This window comes from Heterocephalus glaber, unplaced genomic scaffold (genome assembly GCF_053883595.1).
Source record: "Heterocephalus glaber isolate CG9 unplaced genomic scaffold, H.glaber_assembly_v1.0 deba00001498, whole genome shotgun sequence".
Classification (NCBI taxonomy): Eukaryota; Metazoa; Chordata; class Mammalia; order Rodentia; family Bathyergidae; genus Heterocephalus; species Heterocephalus glaber.
The window spans coordinates 6,199,367-6,220,237 of record NW_028258321.1 but is presented as its reverse complement, the minus strand read 5'-3'; the positions used below and the strand labels follow the sequence as shown (position 1 = coordinate 6,220,237).

At 55.2% G+C, this 20,871-nt stretch overlaps 1 protein-coding gene across 3 annotated transcripts; it reads right to left on the bottom strand.

Annotated features, from left to right (window-relative positions):
* Positions 1–81: 81 nt before the first annotated feature.
* Positions 82–12,465, bottom strand: Ldb1 (LIM domain binding 1). Of its 3 annotated transcripts, none has more exons than XM_004866385.4 (11): positions 12,226–12,465; positions 4,565–4,667; positions 4,398–4,442; positions 4,212–4,287; positions 4,016–4,118; positions 3,679–3,851; positions 3,122–3,244; positions 2,848–2,931; positions 2,644–2,767; positions 2,332–2,480; positions 82–1,703 (listed from the first exon to the last, which is right to left on the bottom strand). In XM_004866385.4, the coding sequence occupies exons 1-11, from the start codon at positions 12,248–12,250 to the stop codon at positions 1,473–1,475; spliced, it is 1,236 nt and encodes a 411-aa protein (XP_004866442.1). In that variant the 5' UTR covers positions 12,251–12,465; the 3' UTR covers positions 82–1,472. The 3 variants fall into 3 exon arrangements, with proteins under 3 accessions (XP_004866442.1, XP_004866443.1, XP_012921607.1); XM_004866386.4 differs by having other exon boundaries at positions 2,338–2,480; XM_013066153.3 differs by lacking the exon at positions 12,226–12,465 and adding an exon at positions 7,000–7,495.
* Positions 12,466–20,871: the final 8,406 nt, after the last annotated feature.

The following is a 20,871-nucleotide window of genomic DNA, read 5'->3' as shown; positions in this document are numbered from 1 at the left end:
TCCCCAGCGACGGGCCTCAGGGACTGCAGGAACACAAGACTGCCTGGAACTAGGCATCAGTGACCAAACAGGACGCTCTCAAACCAGAAAGTCTCTTTATTGACAGTACCATACATGATTCAAATGGCCAAAAAAAAAAAAAAAAAAAAAAAAAAAAAGCATTACAATTGGGGCAGGACATCCACCTTCCTCAGCCCTCTGCATTCCTGACAGCTCTCCCCCGTAGGGGCTGGGGTGGGGAAGGAGGGTGCAGGGGGCTCCTCGGCCCAGAGGGCCCAGAGCGGAGCAGAGGTGGTGGTGCTGGCAGCTGACACTTCCTGAGGGCCACGGCCACAGGAAAAGGCAGGAGGGGACCCCGCTCCTGGCCGCCCCAACCCTGGCCTCCAGTCCACCTGTGCGATGGAGCAGAGGTGCCGCTGTCTTCTCCCGCCATGGGGCACAGACACCGGGAAGCAGCCCCTCCACCTCAGCCGGGACAGAGGCCTCTCTCCCGGGGGCTCCTTCCCCCTGTGGAGGGGAGGTTGGGGCCAGATCTGCAGAGGGCTGGGGGGAGTGGAGGAGCCTCGGGGCCTGACCCACTGAGACAGAACAGAAACAGACAGACAAGGCCACTCCCTCCCCTCCATGGGCCCTGAGGGAGGCTGCCTCCCCAGACAGCTGCTCTAGTGGACTCAGACTACAGACACCACAGGGGGCAGAGGAGGGCGGGGCGGCCTGGGCCTGGGAGGTGGGGCTGAAGGGGAGGCAGAGACTACAGCAGGGCTGTCAGGGGTGACCCGGGGCACACCTTCCCGTGCTCCAGGGGATCAGGGAAGAGAGATGGCGAAGTAGCTCCTTGGTCTAAAGCTCTCAAACTGTATAAAATAGTATGCACACAGCCCACCCCTTCACCCCGTCCCGGCCCTGGCCCCATCCGCCAGGAGGGAGGTAGCTAAACTTAAGAGGGGCAAGAGGGGAACCATGAGTGATTTGTTTTTAAACTTACATTTTTAATAATATTATTTTTTTAAAAACTTGGAGCTGGGACAAGTGGCAGAAGGGAGGAGGAGCCTAGAGCTTTATCCCTCTCTTACCAGCTGCCCAGGGGAGGGGGGTTCAATCCAGCCCCATAACTTTAAGACCCTAAGGGCTGTGGGTACAGAAAACCTCGGGCTTCAAGGGTAAGTCAAGGGGGGGGACCCAGAACCTGGGAGAGGACGGAAGCAATGCCCTGGGGTGGAGTGGCTGGACATCTCTCAGAGTCCAGGGTGCACTCAGGCATCCACGAGTGCCCCTCCCGAGGGCTCCACAAGGGCCAGGCCCAGGCCAGGGCCACTGGGGGCACATCTTGGCACCTGCCCCCAGCGAGTCCAGTTCCTCCCTGCAGGGACGGAGGCTGCCTGCCGCAGATGCTCAGTCTCTTCTTCCGTCTTCTGCTCCTGAGGGCGCGAGGGGTGGGGCAGCAGGCAGAGCGCTGGAGGGCCGTGGTGGCCTTACTGGGAGGCCTGTGACGTGGGGTTCTCCGATTTGCTCTCCTGGCTGGACGGCGGCTTGCTGTTCCAGGGGCTGTTGGCGCCCAGTGCGGGGGAGTTGTTAAAGCTGTCCTCGTCGTCAATGCCGTTGGCCGCGTCAAACTGCGTGTTCTCCAGCCGGGTGATGAGCCTCTCGTCCTCGTCCCCGAACTCCCCGCCCATCAGGGTGGGCTCCCCCACCACCATCACATCCTGAGAGTGGCGGAGGTCCCCAAACATAATCGGGGCAGCAGGGAACCCCAGAGCCCCAGACCACCCCGGAAACCAACATTCCCGCCCCTCCTCGCGGCTCGCGAGCCCCAGCTCCCTCGGCACCGCTGCTCCCAGAGCCCTTCCGCTGAAGGGCACCAGAGCACCACGGCCTGCAGCCCACGCCTGCCAACTGCCGGGGAACTCCACTCTAGCCCCCTAGCTCCCTAGTCCACCTACCCCAAGCTTTAGGGGCTCCTAACCTTCCGTCCACATGTAAGGAAGAGGGAGCAGCTCAAAAACAGGGAGGGAAACATGGGTGTGCGTGTGCGCCTGGGCGCTTTACAGATCTGCGAGCCATCGAGGCTGCGCGTCCCCCTATCAGCATGAGGCTGTGTCCCTGCCTGGGCCCCGGCTGTCGCCCTGAACGTCCGTCTGTCCTCGTGCACTATGGGCCTACGGCCGAGTGTGCACCTGCCGGGACCCTCTCCTCAGGAGAAGGAGTGAGCTCGTGCAGGCAGAGTACACAGGGCACACTGGCCTTGCTGGTGCCTGCTCTGAGCTCAGCCGGGCTGGGTCAGGGGCGCGTGGCGGGGCACCCCAGAAGAGAGAAGAAAGCCGAGATGCTTACAGGTACCTGGCTGGAGAGGGCGAAGGTGGAGGCTGGGCTCTTCTTCTTGCTGTTGCTGTTGTTGGCGTTGCCGCCCCCGGAGCTCATGGTGCTGCCCCCCGACATCTTCCGTTTCCGCCGTTTGCTGGGCTGCTGCCGCGTGGGTTCCGCTGTGCGGGGAGAGAAGACTCTGGTGGGAAGACCACCCGGGGCCCCGTGTCCCATCCCGCCACCTAGGACTGAACCTACTCTGTCCTAATCCACAGGCCTGGGAGCAGGGAGCAGAGAGGTCTCCACACAGATACAGACCCGGCCCTGGAAAGGCCCACTCACCGGGGGGCGCCACCATGCGCTGCCACTTCTGGAAAAGGCAGGTCTTGAGGCAGTCTCGCGGGCTGAGGCTGTAGGTCTTGTGGCGGGACATGAGCTCCTGCATGGGCTCGAGTATCACACACAGCTGGGGGCGGAACAGTCGGTGACTGTCAGGGAGACGTGGGGGGCAACGGGGTGGGGCAGCGACGGGTGATGGAGACTCACTCGGAGGTAGTTGAGAGTAGAATTGGACAGCCCACACCGGGTAATATTTTTGGAAAGCTGATCCAACATCTGGGGGTCCTGGGCCTGCAGAGGAAGAGAGACGAGAACACTGCATATGTGCTGCATATGCTTCCTGGCCCTGAGCACTGTGACACCCGGAGAGGGAAGGGATGAGATGAAGACAGCCCTGCCCTCTATGCACACCAGGGATGCTAGGCCCTGTCCCGCCCTTCTCCCTACCCGGCCCCCGCACCCCAATCTGCCCACAGCTCACATGCATGGCTAGGATGCTCCGGGGAATGAGCTCTCGGTGCTGCCGGATGCTGAAGTGCCACGTCTTTATCCGCATCATGTCATCAAACATGAACTCCAGGTACAGCCGGCCCTCCACACACACCTGGGGATAGGCTTGTCACAACCTGGCCCACCCCACAAACTAAACGTGTACCTGCTGCAGCTCTCCGGTTTGGTCACAACCCTCCCACTGTGTATACTGCTGCCTGCACATAAACCGGGCGCCTAACTGATGTGACCCCCACCCCCGCCTCATGTATCCGTCATTCCTGGCCCTCACACACATGCGGACACACAGCAGAAAAGCAGAACAGATCCGTATCTTTTTCCCACGCAGCCGGTGATACCATCTGCTGTGAGCTCTGAGGGCAGCTCTTGCTCACTGTATGACTTGGGACACAGAAAGCTGTCATTTTCAAACCCATCAAATGTCTGCTGAATGCATCACCATGCCTGCCTGGGTGAGCTAGGAGTACACACGGGGAGAGAAGAACTCAACCCCAGGTGCCCTGGGCTCTACATCTGCTGGTGGCTGACCTGGGTGAACATGGGTTTGCCGTGCTGGGTCACCATGCTGCCCTGGTCACAGTCAAGGGACACGAAGTTGCTGTGGAATGCCTCCTTGGGGTGCTTAAGCACGTAATAGAGCTCTGTAGCACCCCCTTCAAAAATGCTGCGGAAGTAGCGTGGAATCAGGGTCCGGCCGATGGCTGCAGAGACAGGACAAACCCTTAGAACCAAAGAACACAGAGGTGGCCAGGTAGATGCCTCCCCTGCCAAGACAGATCACTTGGCTGGCACTTCTAGTCCCATGTCCAGACCTCAGGCGGCACAGGTGCAGACATTCGCCACCCGAGGGCAGGACCCCACTCACTGTATCTCTTTGGTCCGTCCTCCAGGCAGAAAGTGATGGTTAACATGGCATCGTCCTCAAAGAACTCTGTTGTGAAAGCATCCCACCAGAGATTGTCACACTCCTAGGGAGACAGGGACAGGTGAGTGTGTACCCAAGGACATCCCATGGGCCCAGACAGACCTCCCCTTCCCAGCCTCTTTTTCCTTGACCATACCTCTGTCCAGTTCTGAAGCCGTTTGTTAAGCTCAAATATTCTATAGTCAGTTTGGTTGCCATATGGTGTGTGCCTCCTAGGGAAGAGAAGAGTGGGCAGTAGGGGAAGAGCCCACTCCCGCAATCCTGATTTCTGCCTTCACCCGTGTAGTGGAAAGCTCTTCCCTCCCACCTGGACCCCACTTACCCAATCCCAGGCTCCAGGTAGGTAGGCGGGTACATGGGAGTTGGGCTGTGTAAAGGAAGAGGCTGTGAGAATGGGCGTGGAAGACAGGAAGCACAGGGAGGGGGTCATCCCTGCCCTCTCCAGGCAGGCTTCCATCTGAAAGGTTAGGAAGTTGACAAAGGACTCACCCCACATCCCTATCCAGCATGGTGCCGGGATGAAACGGGGGGAAGGCGTTGCCGTTTGGGGGCTCCTTCGGCGAGTACAGCTTGAATGACTTTGAGGAACAACCTAAGAGAGAGAGACACGAAGCGTCCCCTACGCCCTTCTGGAGCTCTCTGCAAGCCTGCTAGACTACACGGATAGGGACTGATCTCTTAGGAGCCCCTGGGGTGGTGACGAGAATGTGGCAGGCCAGGGAGGGGGCTGCTCCTAAATCTGGCTCCAGTCTCATTTAGTGAAGAAACTGGGGGTATTGAGCCCTAAACTCAAGCCATACTCAAGACCTTAGTTTTCATTTGGCCATGCCCTGGATAACAGACAAGGAACTGCAATGTCAGTATCACAGAATAAATATCTAAGCAGTGCAAGTTTTCATAAACTCCTTAGCAACCACCTTGTCAGGTACCAGGGCAAACAGTGATATTCCCATTTTACAGATGAAGCAACGCAGGGCTGAAGGACTCACAGATCATAGGAAGTGGCAGGGCTAGGACTAAAGCCCAGACATCCGGAATCCCATACCCTGCCCTATTTCTACCTGACCCTTTACTGCTCAGTAGAAACTAGGGTGGAGAGGGGAAATGGGGTTTGGGGAACTCTTCCCCTCTTCTTCTCCCAGGGTCTCAAAGGGCAGGGGATAGAGATAAAGGGGGTGTTGGCTGCCGCCCACCAGATAACCAGTTGGTGCTCCCCCCCCCCAGCAACGGCCAGGCTTTATCAGCCAACACCCACACCCACACCCACCAGGAGGAGAGCCTGGTCTCCATGCCAGAAACCCAGGCCCCCAGCCCTCACTGGACCCCAGTTTACAAACGGAACACAGGGGCCGGGGCCCAGCCCAGGGGACAGCTGGTACCCACAGCAGGGCTCGGTCGTGCGTCTGAGCATGGCACACACAGGCCTCTACCACCACACTAGCGTCACACACACCTCCCAACATACCATTTCCTAACTGGAAGAGATACAGGAGAAACCGAGGTACCGCCCCCAAGGATCTCGCCCGTTTCTCTCTCCTCAGGTCCCCAAAACTTGATTGCAAAGGTAGCTGTACTGACTGTATCTGAGCCCTCTCCCCGAATTAGATTTAAAAAACCTGGGGCCAGGGCTTTAGCTCAGTGGTTCTGCTGCCTGCCTCGAAAGCTCAAGGTCCGGAGTTCGATCCCCAGTACCCCTCCAAAAAAAAAAAGATTAAAAAAACCTATTTTGTTCCTTGGGGGGAGGAGACAAAGGAAGATCTTGTGCCAACAGGTGCCATTTAATTCTCTCCCCAGGGGTCCCTTCACACAATGTGGGCAAAAGAGGGTCCCAGAGGGGCCCAGACTTCGAAGCCCTGGCTGGAGTCAGAAGTGAAAGCTGGCATGCGCCCGTACCTCACCCGCCTTTGGGCTTCACCCTCCGCTCACCCCTCCGTGCCTGCCACGTGCTGGAACCCCAAAGCCCCAGGCAAGACGAGGGTGCCTGAGCTCTGGGGTCGTCCACACCCCACAGCACCTCGCAGCTGCATTCCCAGGCCAGCCCTGGAGACAGCCTGTCTCAGGGCAGAGTCCCCATCCCACAGACAGGCTAAAGCCACAGCACTCTAAGCTCCCGCCACCCAGCAGAGGTCAGGCCTGGGCAGCGAAGACCAGCGTTTCCGCTCTCAGACTGACCCTGATCCCCTGCCAGGCCATCATTTCCACACAGGCTGACCAAGCCCTGCCTGCCCAGTCCCAGTCCTCTTGAAGAAACGCGTCAAGAGGATGACACAAAAGAAGCAGGACACCTGGGTTCCTCTCCGGCTCAAGAAAAAGTCTCAGAATCAGCTGCTCCACGGAGAGAAAGAACAGGCATTGTCTGAGCCTGGGTGATAGTTCTGGGGAGCTAAAGCCCAGCGCTCTGGGACCTCTATTTACACCCCAGTGAACGGACACACACAAACTCGCCATCTCCCCAGAGCCATAGCAACTCCCAGTAGCCCCAGTACAAGGGGCTGGGAGTGAGAACAGAAGGGGAGGGACATCACCCAGACCATCTGTCCATGCGGCTGCCTGTCCCCAGCAGCAGGAGCAGAGGGAGCAGGGTGGGGGTGGGGGTGGAACGGACGTGTCATCAGGCCTGGAGTGGGACACCCCTCTCCCAGCCTCCTAGAAGTCTCCGGGACGGGACGTGAGTGCACAGAGGGGCCCGAACTAGCAAAGTTTTCTCGGGGCAGAAGCTGCGTGCAGGGCGGCGGGGCAGCTCCAGGTGGGGATTCCCATGGCAACCATCGGCCAGGGCAGGCCCCCTCCCTCGGGGACCAGCCACGGGTCGGCAGCCTTCAGCCGGACCTCCGGGGCACCTCTCCCGGCCGGCGGGGCACACCGGGCTCGGGCCAGCCTGGGCCTTCTACCGCCCCCAGCAGCCTGCAGGTCGCCAGACTTACCTGGGAGAACCGAGGGGGCCGGGAGAGGTGCGGGGCCGTCTGGGAGCCCCGAGGGGCCCTGGCAGGGGCAGGAGGCGAGGCGGGCCAACTTTGGCGGCTCCTGTCCCGAGTGGGGCGGCCGCCCGCACAAAGCCGGGCCCGCTCGGCCTCGGCCCGCCCCGCGGCGGGCGCAGCCCCGGGGAAAAGTTGCAGAACCCCGGGCCCCGGGCCGGGGGCGGGGGGCCGCGCTGGGGGGCGAGGGCCCGCGGGGCGCCCGAAGCCTCCTTTGTTCGCACGGTTTCCTTCAACAATGGCTGCGCCGTCTCCGGGCCGCCGCCCGGCTCTCCCGGCGGCCTCTCGCGGCCTCCCCTCCGCGGCCGTCCGAGCTCCCCGGGCCCGGGCCCCTCTGCCGGGCGCGGACGGACGGGCGGGCCGGGCTCACGTTCACGCGCGCCCGCACACTCAGACACGCGCGGCGGGCCGCCGGCTCGGCTGGCTCGTCCTTTCTGCCTTTCTCTCCTCCCCGCTCCTCCCTCCCCTCCGCGATCGCGGCCCGGGGCGGGCGGGGGTGGAGCCGCCCCCGGCCCCGCCCCGCTAGGCGGAGGGGAGGGAGAGGGACTGCCGAGAAAAACAAAAGAGAGCCGGACCGGAGCCCGGGATCCTCGGCCCGGGAGCCACCTGGACGGGACGGAGGTGGGGGGCGGCAAAATGCACCCTCCAGCTCCAGGGGCGGTGCTCAGGCAGGAGAGGCCGCGCTGGCCTCTCTGCGGACTCCAGTACCTTCCACTCGCCAGCCACACCTCCTCCAAATCTCTCAGGTGGAAGGCTGGCTGGGCTGTCACCTAGGCCCCTAGGGAAGTCCCAGGGCGGCTGGGGGCTGGCGGTAGGCCCTGGGCGGTTGTTCCGGACAGAGGCACCTTCTGACTTAGGCCTGTGAAAGCCGCTTGCAGGGAGGTAGGCACTCCAGGCTTCTCTGCCCCCAACGCAGCCGAAGTCCAAGCCGTGGCTAGGCCCCCTTAATAGAAAGCCCTCTTCCGCACTGCACTGCCAGGCCCGAAGCCACGTGGATGCCGGGAAAGAGGTGTTGTCAGAATGCCCACCCACAGGTCTCCAGAACGGGCTGCGGTGCTGAGTCCTTCCCACCTCGGGGAGTGGGCAGGTTAGGGCTGGTGGGGCAGGGCCTGCTCTCCAGTCTGCCTAGAGGTACCCCAAGGAGACACTTCAAACTTGGGTAGTGGTCCAGGCCCTCTTACCTAGACTCACCGGAAAAGGAACACACACGGGGTGTCCTACTTTCATTCTTTACAATTTGAATATATTCTTTATCCCCCCTCTCCCCAAATGACACATAACCCCAAAGACAGAATTTGTCACAGGTACACACTGGCTGACTGCAGTAATGCTGGACCTGGCTGACACCCTCCACAGACAAGCATCAGCTCTCGGGTTCCCATAAACCAGCGCCTGACACACACTTCAACCTGTGGCATGTTTTAAATGTACCAAGCCCTAGGAACACGCACGCAGACAGGTGCACCCACAGTGTCAGACCCCGACCTTCAAGCACTGGGTGACTTCTGACTCGTGGCATCCTGTCCCCAACACAACCCCGTTACACCCCGAAGGACAAGGCCTGGAGCTGTGCAGGGCTTACCCACAACCCACCCTCCCGAGGTCCTCACCATCCCCTGCCACAGCCCCGATCACCTGACAAACCTCAGCTTTCACCAGCCTCTGAGCCCATGACATTGGGCCGGGCTTGCAACCACATCCTGGGGGGCTGAGGACAGTCCCACTGACTCCCAAGCACACAGCCCAAGTCCACCACAGCCACTCTCCTTCTCAAACTTCCCAAAGCAGGTTGGCTGACAGGCAGCACCCTGAGCAGTTCCTGCAGGGCTTATTCTCCCTGCCCCTTCTCTCAACACACACACACACACACACACACACACACACACATTCTTTTTCAGTTGTGGCTCAGGGTCTCACACATGCTAGGCAAGCACTACAAGCACTCTAGCACTGCACACACTCCCAGCCCCACTCAAATATCTTAACTTGAATAGATCAAGTGAGGCAGGCGGGCCTGAGGTTGAACTCTGGGCTTCCAAGCCCCTAGATGTAAGCCCAGCCCTAGGGGACTGCAGCCTTTCCTGTTCCCTTCCCCCTTGGGCCACAGATGAGCATCCACAGGCAGGAGAGGTGTGTGCTCTGGCTTCTGCCCGCAACCAGAGCTCAAACCCTCACCCAGGACCCACAAGAACACACCCTTCTCACTATGGGGAAGGCCACCTAAGTGCCTAGATGATCCAGACTCTGGCGCATCGTTCCCCAACAAGCTCTCTCCTAGTTCCCCTTCTCCATAGAGTGGGCTCCCGCTCCCCCAGACCAGCTCCTGCTGGCCTCCACACTCAGGGCAGAACAGGTCCAGCTAAAAGGAGCAAGTCCGAGAAGGACCTTAAACTGGGCAGGGGGCAAAGAATGACAAAGGTGATAAGGCCACAGAAGCCTAGGACTCCTGGAGGTGGGGACTCAGGACAGCAAGTGGCCCCAGCACACAGGCTGAGGTACCAGCACTGCCCCTGCCCGGGCCCCTGACCCAGGCCTGCAGTGTGCCTGCCCCCCTTCCTTTGTCTGTGCCCAGCCTCCCGGTGGCCTGGCGCTCTGCCATCCTCCTCTCCTGGCTCCCAGCCGCCACCACTGCTGCCTCCTCCCTCACTCCCTCCTTCCAGCCTTAACCCTTCGGAGCCACACGCTGCCCCAGGCAGCCCCTGGCCCCTCAGCATCCTGCCCAGGAAGATGGCCCTACAGAGCTTGTTGCTGCTTCTGGCAATTTCAGCCCCAGATGCTGTTTCCCACCCAGGAGCACTAAAGGAGCTGGGGGTGTGTGTGCGTATCCTGTGGTGTTCCCGTGTGTGCATGTGTGGGTCTGAGTGTGCTCTGGCTTCCCTCAGTCACATGTGTGGGGCATGTGCCGTCTCCGCTGGGCTGGGGGAGGAGGAGGAGCCCAGAGACAGCAGAGCACAAAGGAGAGACTCAGGCAGGCAGGCGGGCGGGAGGCAGGCGGCTGCCAGGGAGCCTGGGCCCTCACCCCGGGCTGCTCAGGGTCGTGCTGGGGGTCCTTGAGCCTGGAGTCCTACACAGTGCCACGATGCCCCTGTGTTCCAGGGTGTGCTCCCACCCACTCACGCAGTCCTGATCCCCTCCCCCCAACATTCCCACCTTGGCCACTCAAGCCCCTCCCCTTGCCTTTCTCGAGCCGAACCTCCACCCATCCTCTGTGGCATCAACCCTTGAGACCCCTTCGCAGCCAGGATGCAGACTCCCTACTCCTAGCCATCTTTCTGCCCCTCCTTCAGCCAGGCTGGCAGGGACACAAAAGGAACAGGCCTGTGGCACTGATGAAAGCTGTCCCCTCCACAAACACACCCTAGGCATTAGGGTCCCCAAACTACTCAGCGAGAATGTGGGGCAAACCTCCTCCTCCCACTGGACTCACGAACCCTGCCCAATTTCCGGGCCAACCTTCTATCTAGTTCCTGCCTGTCAACCCCACAATCCACATTCCCTACCTATTATTTGCAGGAATGAAGAGTCAGAATTTAAGACTCAGGGCTGGGTGTGGTGGTACATGTCATAGTGGTACATGTACATGGTACATCCCAGCTACTTAAGAGGCTGAGGCAGGAGGATCACAAGTTCCGGGGCCAGCCTAGGCAATTTAGTGATACCCTGTCTCAAAAGGGGGCTGGACATGTAGTGCTAGCACTCAAGGGGCCCTGAGTTCAATATCTAATACTAGGGAGAAAAAAAATGTAGACTCAGCCCTGTAGCTCGGTCAGGGCCTTGGTTTGCTTCCACTCCAATGTGGTGATGGAGAGTCTGGACCCTGAGGCAGGCTCAGAGCACTTATGGATCTGAACTGGGGTAACCAGCATGGGCTGATTACGGGGAGAAAACACACACACACACACACACACACACACACACGCACACACACACCAAGCTGGTAGGAGGGGGTGATGTAGCCACACAGGATTCCCTCCTCCTCTCCCCATCCTCTGCAGCAGGAGCCAGGGGTTCCCACGCCCAGATATTCCAGGATCCTCAGGCTCCCCTAGCCTGGCATCTGGGCCTTATGCCCCTTCAACATCAGCCTCAGCAGGCACCTCAAGTATATGCCCAGCCCAGCTTGGTCTGGGTCACATGACTTTCAAGGAAGCTTCCACACTGGCAACTTCCCTTGGGGATTGCGTGCGCGCGCGTGTGTGTGCGTGTGTGTGCGTGTGTGTGTGTGTGTGTGTGTGTGTGTGTGTGTGTTAGGGGTTCAGATAGCAAAGGATCCAAACCAGAGTAGATTCAGGGACATTGACTTCCTGGAGAAAGCTGAAGCTATCCTGGGACAAGAAGGCCACTTTGAGGATATGGGTCTTAGGCCAGAGGATAGACAATGTTCTGAGGTCCTCCGCAGTTGATCTCTCTCCAGTCACATGGCTCAGCACTCTTCCTGGCAGCTGAGGTGGAGTCTACTCTCCCACCCCCGAAAAAGAACTCAGACCCAGATCTCCCCAGAAGAGCTGACATGTGTTTTGGGGAGGCAGTGAACTGAGCCTGGGTCCTCTCGTACTTCGGGGAGGTCAAGCATTGCTCCCCATAAGTCAGCTCTGCAAGTCACTGTATTTCCCAGCCTGCCTAGGGCTGCCACCTTCTCTTTCCCAAAGCAGTGATGCTGGACCCATGGGCTCAATTATAAGGCACCCTATGGAGCGCCTCCTGTCCCTCAGGAGGGCCAACCTTCCCTGGCAACAGGCAGAAAAAAGGGGGGCAAGAGGAGCCTCAATCAATCCCTCCCCCTAACAGTGTCCTCAGGAGCTGCTTGAGGTGGGGTGTCACAGGGTAAGTAAAAGGCAATAGGCAGCAGGGAAGGGGGGGGCAATGCAAACCAGCCAATCACAACTCTATGATGACCCGAGGGGGGGTCAAAAGTCCAGAGTCACTTCTGATTGGCTAACACCCTGGAATTCTGGGAATTTCAGTCCCCCCACCCCTCTCCAATTAGCCCCCCAAAAGCTGCCCCCAGCGGCCCCTCCCTGCACCTCCGGGTTGCTGCGCATTTACCCAGCTGAGAAGGCCCTTCCCGACCGCGGCCCCGATGACCCCTCGCGGCCCCCCAAGCCCTCGACGCACCCCACCAGGGGCGAGGTGTCCCCGGGGAGGACCGGGCCCGCAACCGTGCGCCCCACTCACCGGGACAGGCACAGCCCACTGACATCTTCACATCGCACGCCGCTGAGGGCCCAGCCGAGTCACGGAGCCCGCCCCTTGCGGGGACAGGCCGGGCATGAGCCGCCGCCGCCGCCTGCGGCCCCCGCTGCCCTCGCCGCCGGCCCGACCCGGCCCGGCCTCGGCCCGGTACGGGGGGCCCCCGGCTGCGGCGCGGGGCCCGGCAGGCGCGGAGCGGACGGGAAGGAAGCCAGGCAGGCCGGCGAGCTGCTGTGCGTGCGCGCGCGCGTGCCTGAGCGTGTCCGCGCGCGCGTGTGCGTGTGTGCGCTCCCGCCGCCCCGCTCCTCCAGCCCCCGCCGCGCGGCCGGCTCGATTAATATGCTAATTGCCCGCGGGTAGGAGGGGCGGCCGGGTCAAAGTGACTCGCGAGCGCGGGGCGGCGGTGGCGTGCGTGCGCCCAGGGCCCGGAGCGCAGGGGCCACGAGCATGTGACGCAGCTTTTTAACCCGGAGACAGAGGCAGGGACCCCGGGAGGGGGACGCGGGGGCGAGGCAGGAGGCGACGTCGGTCCTCCGGTCCGCTGGGCGGGGTGCGAGCCGAGCCGGCGCGGGAGTCGGGGCTGGGGGAGGCGGAGCCGGTGGGCAGTGGGGTGTAGCCCTTGTCCTTCCAGCCTCCCCACCCCGGCCGTCGGGAGGGGGACGAGGCTGCAGACCCCTCCCTGCTGGTCTCTGTGGAGACCCTAATCTCGTCCCGGAGACCCCGTTTTGCGCGCCCCGCCACAAACTGGGTGGGAAGAGGAAGGACTATCCTAATTCTCTTGGCCACCTCTCTGTTCGCCCCCTCTCATTAACCATTCTTCCCTGGCCTGCCAAACCAGTTAGGACTAGCGCTAAAAGGGTTAATTAAGCAGGATCCCCGCTCTCCTCCGCCTAAGGCCCTGGGACCCGCGTTTTGCCACCGTGGGGGTGCTGCGGAAAGACCACCAGGTTGGACGGGAGGGGGACCCGCAAGCTCTACTTCCCCCTTCAGGCGCTGACGCACCAGTCAAGACGCCTCCCTCCCCTTTCTCCTCCCAGCCCGGCACCGCCCCGCCCCTGCCTAGTTGCTGCTCTCTGAGGGATTGGGAGGCTGAGAACCGGAAGCAGACTCCACCAGACCCCCCCCTGCCCGTAGGGGCTGAGACCGTGGCGGGGGGTGGGGGTGTCGAGATGGTCCACGTAGGAAGCACTCTTCACCAGGGAGGAGCCTCCCAACCTTCAGGCTCGCCTCAAGGACTCCCCTGCCCAGCCCGAGGAGGGGAAGGGCCCATCTCCATCCCTTCTCCAAACGCAGTCCTAGCCGCCTCATAAACAGGAAATACCTATTAGCAGGGAGGAGGGAGATCCTGGGGGTCCCCGGCCGCTAGCTTCTCTTCCTTAAGCCTCAGTTTGAGCCCCAAGGGTAGACGCAGGGGACCTGGGCAAGACTGAGTAGGAGTTCTTCATTTTTGTCACTCAGCAGGGTAGTCGCTCTGGAAGCCCATTTGGTTCTCTTACCCTGGCTTGCAGTCTGGACAGCTGGCTTGACTGGCTGGAGGGTTGGGGATGTGGAAGCTGAAGTATTTATGAGACCACCTTCTCTCCACTTTAGGTTTTTTGTTTTTGTTTTCTTTTTTGATACCGGGATCGAACTCAGGACCTTGCACTTGGGAGGCAGGCGGCGGCACCACTGAGCTAAATCTCCAGCCCTCCACCTTAGGTTTGTTTTTTTTCCCCTTAGGTTTTTGATGAGAGCACAAAATGATGGAAGGATGCAGCCTGGGGATTTTAAAAAGGGCCTGCCTAAGAATGGGGGATTTTGTGGGTCACCCCAGCTCCATTTCCACACCCCACCCCCACGGTGGGCATGGAGAATGATTGAAGACGTTCCCACTCCCACAAGTACTTCCTTGGCAGCGTCCCCTGCCTCGGTGCACCTCCCCATGTTCTCCAAAACACCAGTCAGCACAAGGAGTAGAGGGAACCTAAAGCAACAGAACACTGGCCTGGAGTTATGGACACTTAGATTTGAACTCCTGCTTTGCCCCTCACCAGCCAAATGATCTGGAACAACCAACTGCCCCAGTTTGACTTAAGAGGGCCTGGAACCAGACAATGTATAACCAGGCACCTAGTCCAGCACCCCGGATGTAATCAGTACTGTGGGCATTAGCACTGTTCTGCTTTTTCTCAGGTTAAGATTCCAAGGGTGTCAGGTGGGACTGAATTTGGTGCGATGCTGTCCGTGAGTTTGCCTTCTTCCAACCCTGTGACACTTACCCTAAGGCCACTCATACCAAACAACCGGCTTGGCCAGATTCCACGTGGCGGGCGCTTGAGTGGACAGTGAGGGTTGCAGTCTCTCCTGTAGAAGTCTGCATCCCCTGAATCTGAGACTTCCTTTAGATTTTACATATAGAAAGTGGAAGACAGGAGAAAGAAAAACTCCCGTTGATCATGCAGTATGTGCCAGGTACAGTGTTGGGCATTTAACATCTGTGGACTCATTTGTGAGGACCTGTGGAGGAAGGTGCTATTTATTACCTCCATTGAGAAAGCAAGAAAGCAGGCTCAGGGCTGGGGGTGTAGCTCAAGGATAGAGCACGCATGTAACATGCCTGAGACTCCAGGCTCCATCCCCAGCACCTCAAAAACAAACCAAACACAGGTTCAAGCTGGGGGTGGTGGTGCTCACCTATAATTCCAGTGGCCAGGCTGGTCTACATAATAAGTTCAAGGCCAACCTGGACTACCTAGAGACCCTGTCTCAAAAAGCCAACCAGCCCAGGGATTTAGCTCAGTGGTGCCGCTGCCTGCTTCATAAGTGCAGTGTCCTGAGTTTGATCCTCAGTACCAAAAAAACAAAACAAAACCAAAAAACCCAACCAGGGCCGGGGATTTAGCTCAGTGGTTCCCCAGTACCAAAAACAAAACAAAACAAAAAAACCCCCAGCCAAACAAACCTCACTGAATTTCAGAGAAGTGAATCAGTTGGGGGGGTGGGTATAATGCTAGGGATGGAAACCAGACCCTTGCCTATGCCAACCAAGTGCTCTACCACTGAGCCGTACCTCCTAGCCCAAGAGGTTAATCAATCTGGACTTTACTGTAAAACACTTTCCTCTCTCTTCCTCCCCTGCTAATTAATGTCTCCTTGACACCTCAGTTCTAGCTGCACCTTCTCTGGGCAGATTACCCTTTGTACCTTGCACCCCACCCTAGGTGTGCTAGTAGCCTAGTTTTCTTTTTCTTTTCTTTTTGGTACCGGGGATTGAACTCAGGACCTTGCACTTGCAAGGCAGGTGGCGGAACCACTGAGCTAAATCCCTGGGCCCCCCTTTTTTTTTTTGGTACTGGGGATCAAACTCAGGACCTTGTGGTTGTGAGGCAGGCAGTGGCACCACTGAGCTAAATGACCAGCCCTAGTTTTCTTTGTCTTTTTTCTTCTTTGGCTGTTGTTGTTGAGGCAGGGTCTGGCTATGCAGTTCAGCCTGGACTGTGTAGCCCAGGCTGGCCTTGAACTTAAAACAGTCCTCCTGCCTCAGCCTCTTGAGTGCTGGGATTACAGGCACGCACCAGCACGCCCAGCTGGCCCAATGTTCTTTAAGGAAATAACTTCACAGTTATTCCATAGATTCCTTCGAATCTATGGCATGGCACCTCTCTGTCAGTATTCGTGCCAGGTCACCCTAGATGTTGAAAGTGGCCAATTGAAATATTTTCCAAATCTAAAAATGCATTCGGTTCTGGCACCTGCCTTGCAAGTGCAAGGCCCCGAGTTTGATCCCAGGTACCAAAAAAAAAAAAAAAAAAAAAGATAAAAATGCATTCAGAAATTCAACAACATTTGTAGACAATCCCACACGCCATCAGGAAATCTACAAGAAATTTTCTAGCACTGTAGCAGCTGCAAAGCAAAATTTTAGTAACAAATTTTTACAGTTGCATAAGATGGAGACAATGCTGTGTTCTCTTACTTCTCCAGATAAAGCCAACTCTGAAGAACTTGATCTTTCCTGCTTATACTGGTTAGAATCTGGAAATCTGGAAATGGAGCTATTGGAATTTCAAGAAAGCTCTACCTGGGAAAATAAATTCTATGACCTGTGTGAAAAGATAGAGTGTGAACGGGTAACAAAGGACAACACAGTGGGTAGTTCTGAAAATGAAATCATTAAAGTGTGGAATTTTCTGCCAAATAATTTTAAGTTAATAAAAGCACTTGGGATTGCTCTTCTTACTTTGTTTGGATCATCTTATGCTTGTGAGCAGCTGTGTTCAGCTTTGAATTCTATCAAATCTGATAATGGGAAACAGACTAACAGATGACCTAAACAATGCATGTGTTGCTTGCACACTAACGAAGTGTGAGCCAAGATTTGACACATTATCAGCGTGCAGGGCCAGGGATTTAGCTCAGTGGTTCCGCCACCTGCCCCACAAATGCAAGGACTGGAGCTTGATCCCTGGTACAAAAAAAAAAAAAAAAAAATTATCAGCATGCAACACCAAAATCACATTAATTGTGCACCAGCATGCCAAATGCAAATTCTACCTTTCAATAAAAGGCTGCTTGTTTCATTGAAAACTCTGTTACTATGGGTTTTTTTTTTTTTTGGTACTGGGGATTGAACTCGGGACCTTGTGGTTACAAGGCAGGCACCAGAACCACTGAGCTAAATCCCCAGCCCTCTGTTACTATATTTTTCTTTTAAGACAAAAGATGTTTAAAAAAAAAAAAAGATGTTAATGTATGAGTTGTCTTTTCTAAACTACAACCTCAGTGTTCAGGTTTAACTGCAGCATTGGTGCTTGTGATAAATAAGTGGGTTTGGGGTGGCAGCCTGGGCTTCTGAAGCAGCATCTCAGTAATGTTGGGTGGGTGATCACGGAAAGTGATTTGGGCTCCTGGGCATCGGGCCTAGGGATTTAGGTGCGTTTAACTTGCCCAAGGTAGCAGAGCTGACAAGGGCTTGACTAGAAAGAACTCTGCTCCCTGTTTCACTCTATGCACACCAGACCTGGAGGGCGAGAGGACAGGTAAAGAACAGCTCTGGGAATTGTGGTGCCGCCCAAGTAGAAGGAGATCCCTGACAGATTCAGGATGTGATGGGGAGGGCTGGTGGAGCCCGATGGAAGGATTTTTGTTTGATTGTTTGCCTATGCCGCCCAGGCTGGTCTCAAAATCCTCCTGCCTCAGCCTCCTGAGTGCTGGGACTACAGGTGAGTAACTCAATGACTGCTGTGCAGGACTGGAGATTTAGCTGATTTGAATGAATAGATACAAACATCCATAATTGTGTGTGTCTTGTAAGGTGAAATTCACATAGGGTTACCCTTTTAAGCAGAAATTGGGAGGGTGAGGATGGGGATGTTAGCACCCGCCTGTAATCCCTGCATTCTGGGAAGCTGAGGCAGGAAGATTACAAAATGGAGCCCAGTTTGGACAGCTTTGTGACTTAACAAGACCATGTCTCAAAATAAAAAGGCTGGGATGTAGTTCAATGTGGAGTCCTGGGTTCAAAGGCAGTACCACACACACAAAAAGATTAGCTTTATAAAGTTTTTTTTTTTATTATAATTTTTAGGGCTGGGGATTTAGCTCAGTGGCGCTGTGCTTGCCTTGAAAGCTCAAGGTCCTGAGCTCGACCCCTGGTACTGAAAAAAAAAAAATTTCTTAGTACATATAATTGTACAAAATAGTGTGTTTCATTTGACATTTCCGTGCATGTAAGATTAACCATTTTTTGTTGTTGTTTTGAGATAGAGTCTATCTCAAATGTAGTCCAGAGGGCCCTGAACCCACGTCCAGCTGAATTGGAAACTTTAAATGTCTTTTTTTTTTTTTTTGGTACTGGGTATCGAACTTGGGCCCTCGTGCTGGCAAGGCAGGCGGCAAAACCACTGAGCTAAATCCCCGGCCCTGGTAACTTTAAAATGGTTAACCTTGGCCAGGTGATGGCACACACCTGGGATCCCAGGAAGGGAAGGGCTGAGGCTTGAAGGTGGCTGTGAGTTTGAGGCCAGCTTGACCTACATTGTGAGACCTGTCTCTAAATAAATAAATGAATAAGAAGCACCAAAAGGGATACTACATGAGCATTTGGTAGGATCCTATTGATAGGATAATGTGATCCAGGTAAGCACCCAGTGAGTAAACCCAGCTGGGCGTGGTGGCACATATCTGTATTTTCAGACTGTGGGAGGCAGAGGCACAAGTTTCCAAGTTTGATCCCAGTGTAGGCAACTTAGTAATTTAGTGAGACACTGTCAAAATAAAAAAATTTTTAAAAGGCTGCCTCACTTGATCCATATATTTTCTTTTTTTTTCTTTTTCATATATTTTCTTTTTGAGGGGTTTATTTTATTTTATTTATTTATATAATTTTTAGTATATTTTCTTCCATAGAAAATAATTTTAAGGGTTGGGGATTTAGCTCAGTGGTGCCTCACCTGCCTCGCAAATGCAAGGTACTGAGTTGGATCCCCGTTACCACAAAAAAAAAAAAAAAAAGATAAAATGCACAGTTGGTATTTGCTAGACTGGGTCCAATTTCCAGTACCAGAGAGAGACTTGATAGGGGGTATTTATATTCACTTTTTTTTTTTTCTTTTTCCGATACCGGGGATCCAACTCAGGACCTTGCACTTGTGAGGCAGGCACAGCACCACTGAGCTAGATCCCCAGCCCAGGGGTTAGTTATATTCAGATGATTCTTTGGTGGGCATAGAGCCCAACAAGGCCAAATGACTGAAAGTTTGGTGGCCTTATCTCTGAGGTTTTTCTTCATTGTCTTTAGGAATGTACTTGCAAAGGTGACTAGAGCCACAAAACCCCTGTTCAGAGATATTATTGTATTATGTTTTTGTTTTTTTGAAATAGGGTTTTGTTATGTGCAGTTCAGGTTGGTCTTGAACTTACTGTGTAGCCCAGACTGGCCTAGACCTCACAGGGATCCTACTGCATCAGCCTCTTGAGTGCTGGGATCACAGGCCTGCACCACCACACCCAGCTACCCAGAGATATTCTACTCATTTATTTATTTATTTAATTTTGTGGTGCTAGGCATGGAACCCATATTCTCCCATATGTTCGGCAAATGCTCTGCCACTGAGCTACATCCCCCAGCGCTCATTCTTTTTTTTCCTTTTCATTTTATTTATTTATTTTTTTGGAGACAGTCTTGCTATGCAGTTCAGGCTGGCCTTGAACTCACAGTGATCCTTCTGCTTCAGCCTCCCAGTGCTGGGATTACAGGCATGCACAACCATGCCTGGCCTTTTTTGTTTTTGTTTTTGTTTTTTGGTACCAGGGATCAAACTCGGGGCCTTGCGCTTGCGCAGCAGTCGGTGAAACCACTGAGCTAAATCCCCGGCCTCTCCCTACTTATTTATCTGTATTCTATTTTGGTCTTTGTATTTTTTATATATATGTTGTTTTGAGTTTCTGATATGAGAAAACACATGATATTTAAGCTTGGGTATCTGACGTATTTCACTTAACATTATATTCTCAAGTTGCATTCATTTACTCCAGCCCTTCTCTTACATATTTTTAGCAGATTCCATGTAGATACCAAACTTTGGTGAACAGGGCTGAGGATTTAACTCAGTGGTATTGCACCTGCCTCATAAGCTCAAGGTCCTGAGTTAGATTCCTGGTACCAAAAAACCCCAAAACGAACAGGGCTGGGGATTTAGTTCAGTTGTTCCAGTGCCTGCCTCACAAGCGCAAGGTCCAGAGTTCTATCCCTGGGATGAACAGATTATTTTTTCAAATGCTCGGTGAAACAAAATTGGCAAAATCTTCTTTCTTTTACATTAATTTTCTTCCCAAAGCCTAATCACCATAATTAGTGCCCCAAACTGTGAACATGTGCAGAGCCTCTTTTTCTTTTGGTTTACTGTAGCAGGGATGGAAACCAGGGGCATTTTCCCACTGATCTACACCCCAGCTCTTTTTATTTAGAGACAAAGTCTCCTTAAATTGCCCAAGTTGGCCTTGAATTTTTTTTTCCTGGTACCAGGGTTCGAACTTGGGACGTTGTGCTTGCAAAGCAGGTGGCAGCACCACTGAGCTAAATCTGCAGCCTTGAATTTGTAATCCTCCAACTTTAGCCTCCTGAGTACCTGGATTACAGGCATGTACCACCATGTTTTGTTTTGGTTTTAGTGTTCTGTGGAGTTTTACATTATTTATTTATATATTTTTTGGTACCAGGGATTGAACTCAGGACCTTGTACTTGACAGGCGGGCTTGGCGCCACTGAGCTAAATCTCTGGCCTCTTGCTTTGTTTTTTTTGTTTTGGTACCGGGGATCGATCTTTCTTTGTTTTTTCAGACAGAGTCTTGCTATGTAGTTCAGGCTGGCCTTGAACTCAGTCATGTAGCCAGGATTACAGGCATGTGCCACTATACCCTGCTACTATATGCAGCTTTTAGGAATGTAGATTGATGCCATCTTCCCAAAGAGCAATTTGGCATTATCCACTGCATTTCAAATGTGTACATCTTTTAACTTAGCAATGGAATTTCAAGAAAACAATTCCATAGAAAGGGGTCAAGCATTTAGCTCAGTGGTTCTGCTGCCTGCCTCAAAAGCACAAGGTCCTGAGTTCAATCCCCAGTACCAAACAAAACAAAACACCCCCC

Bases quoted from the DNA above. Each gene is read 5' to 3' on its own strand.
- Ldb1 (XM_004866385.4), bottom strand. From the start codon at position 12,250: ATGTCAGTGGGCTGTGCCTGTCCCG. The intron at 4,443-4,564 runs GTGAGTCCTTTG...TCCTTTACACAG, and splicing joins ATGCTGGATAGGGATGTGGG to CCCAACTCCCATGTACCCGC. The intron at 3,245-3,678 runs GTCAGCCACCAG...GCCTATCCCCAG, and splicing joins GCAAACCCATGTTCACCCAG to GTGTGTGTGGAGGGCCGGCT.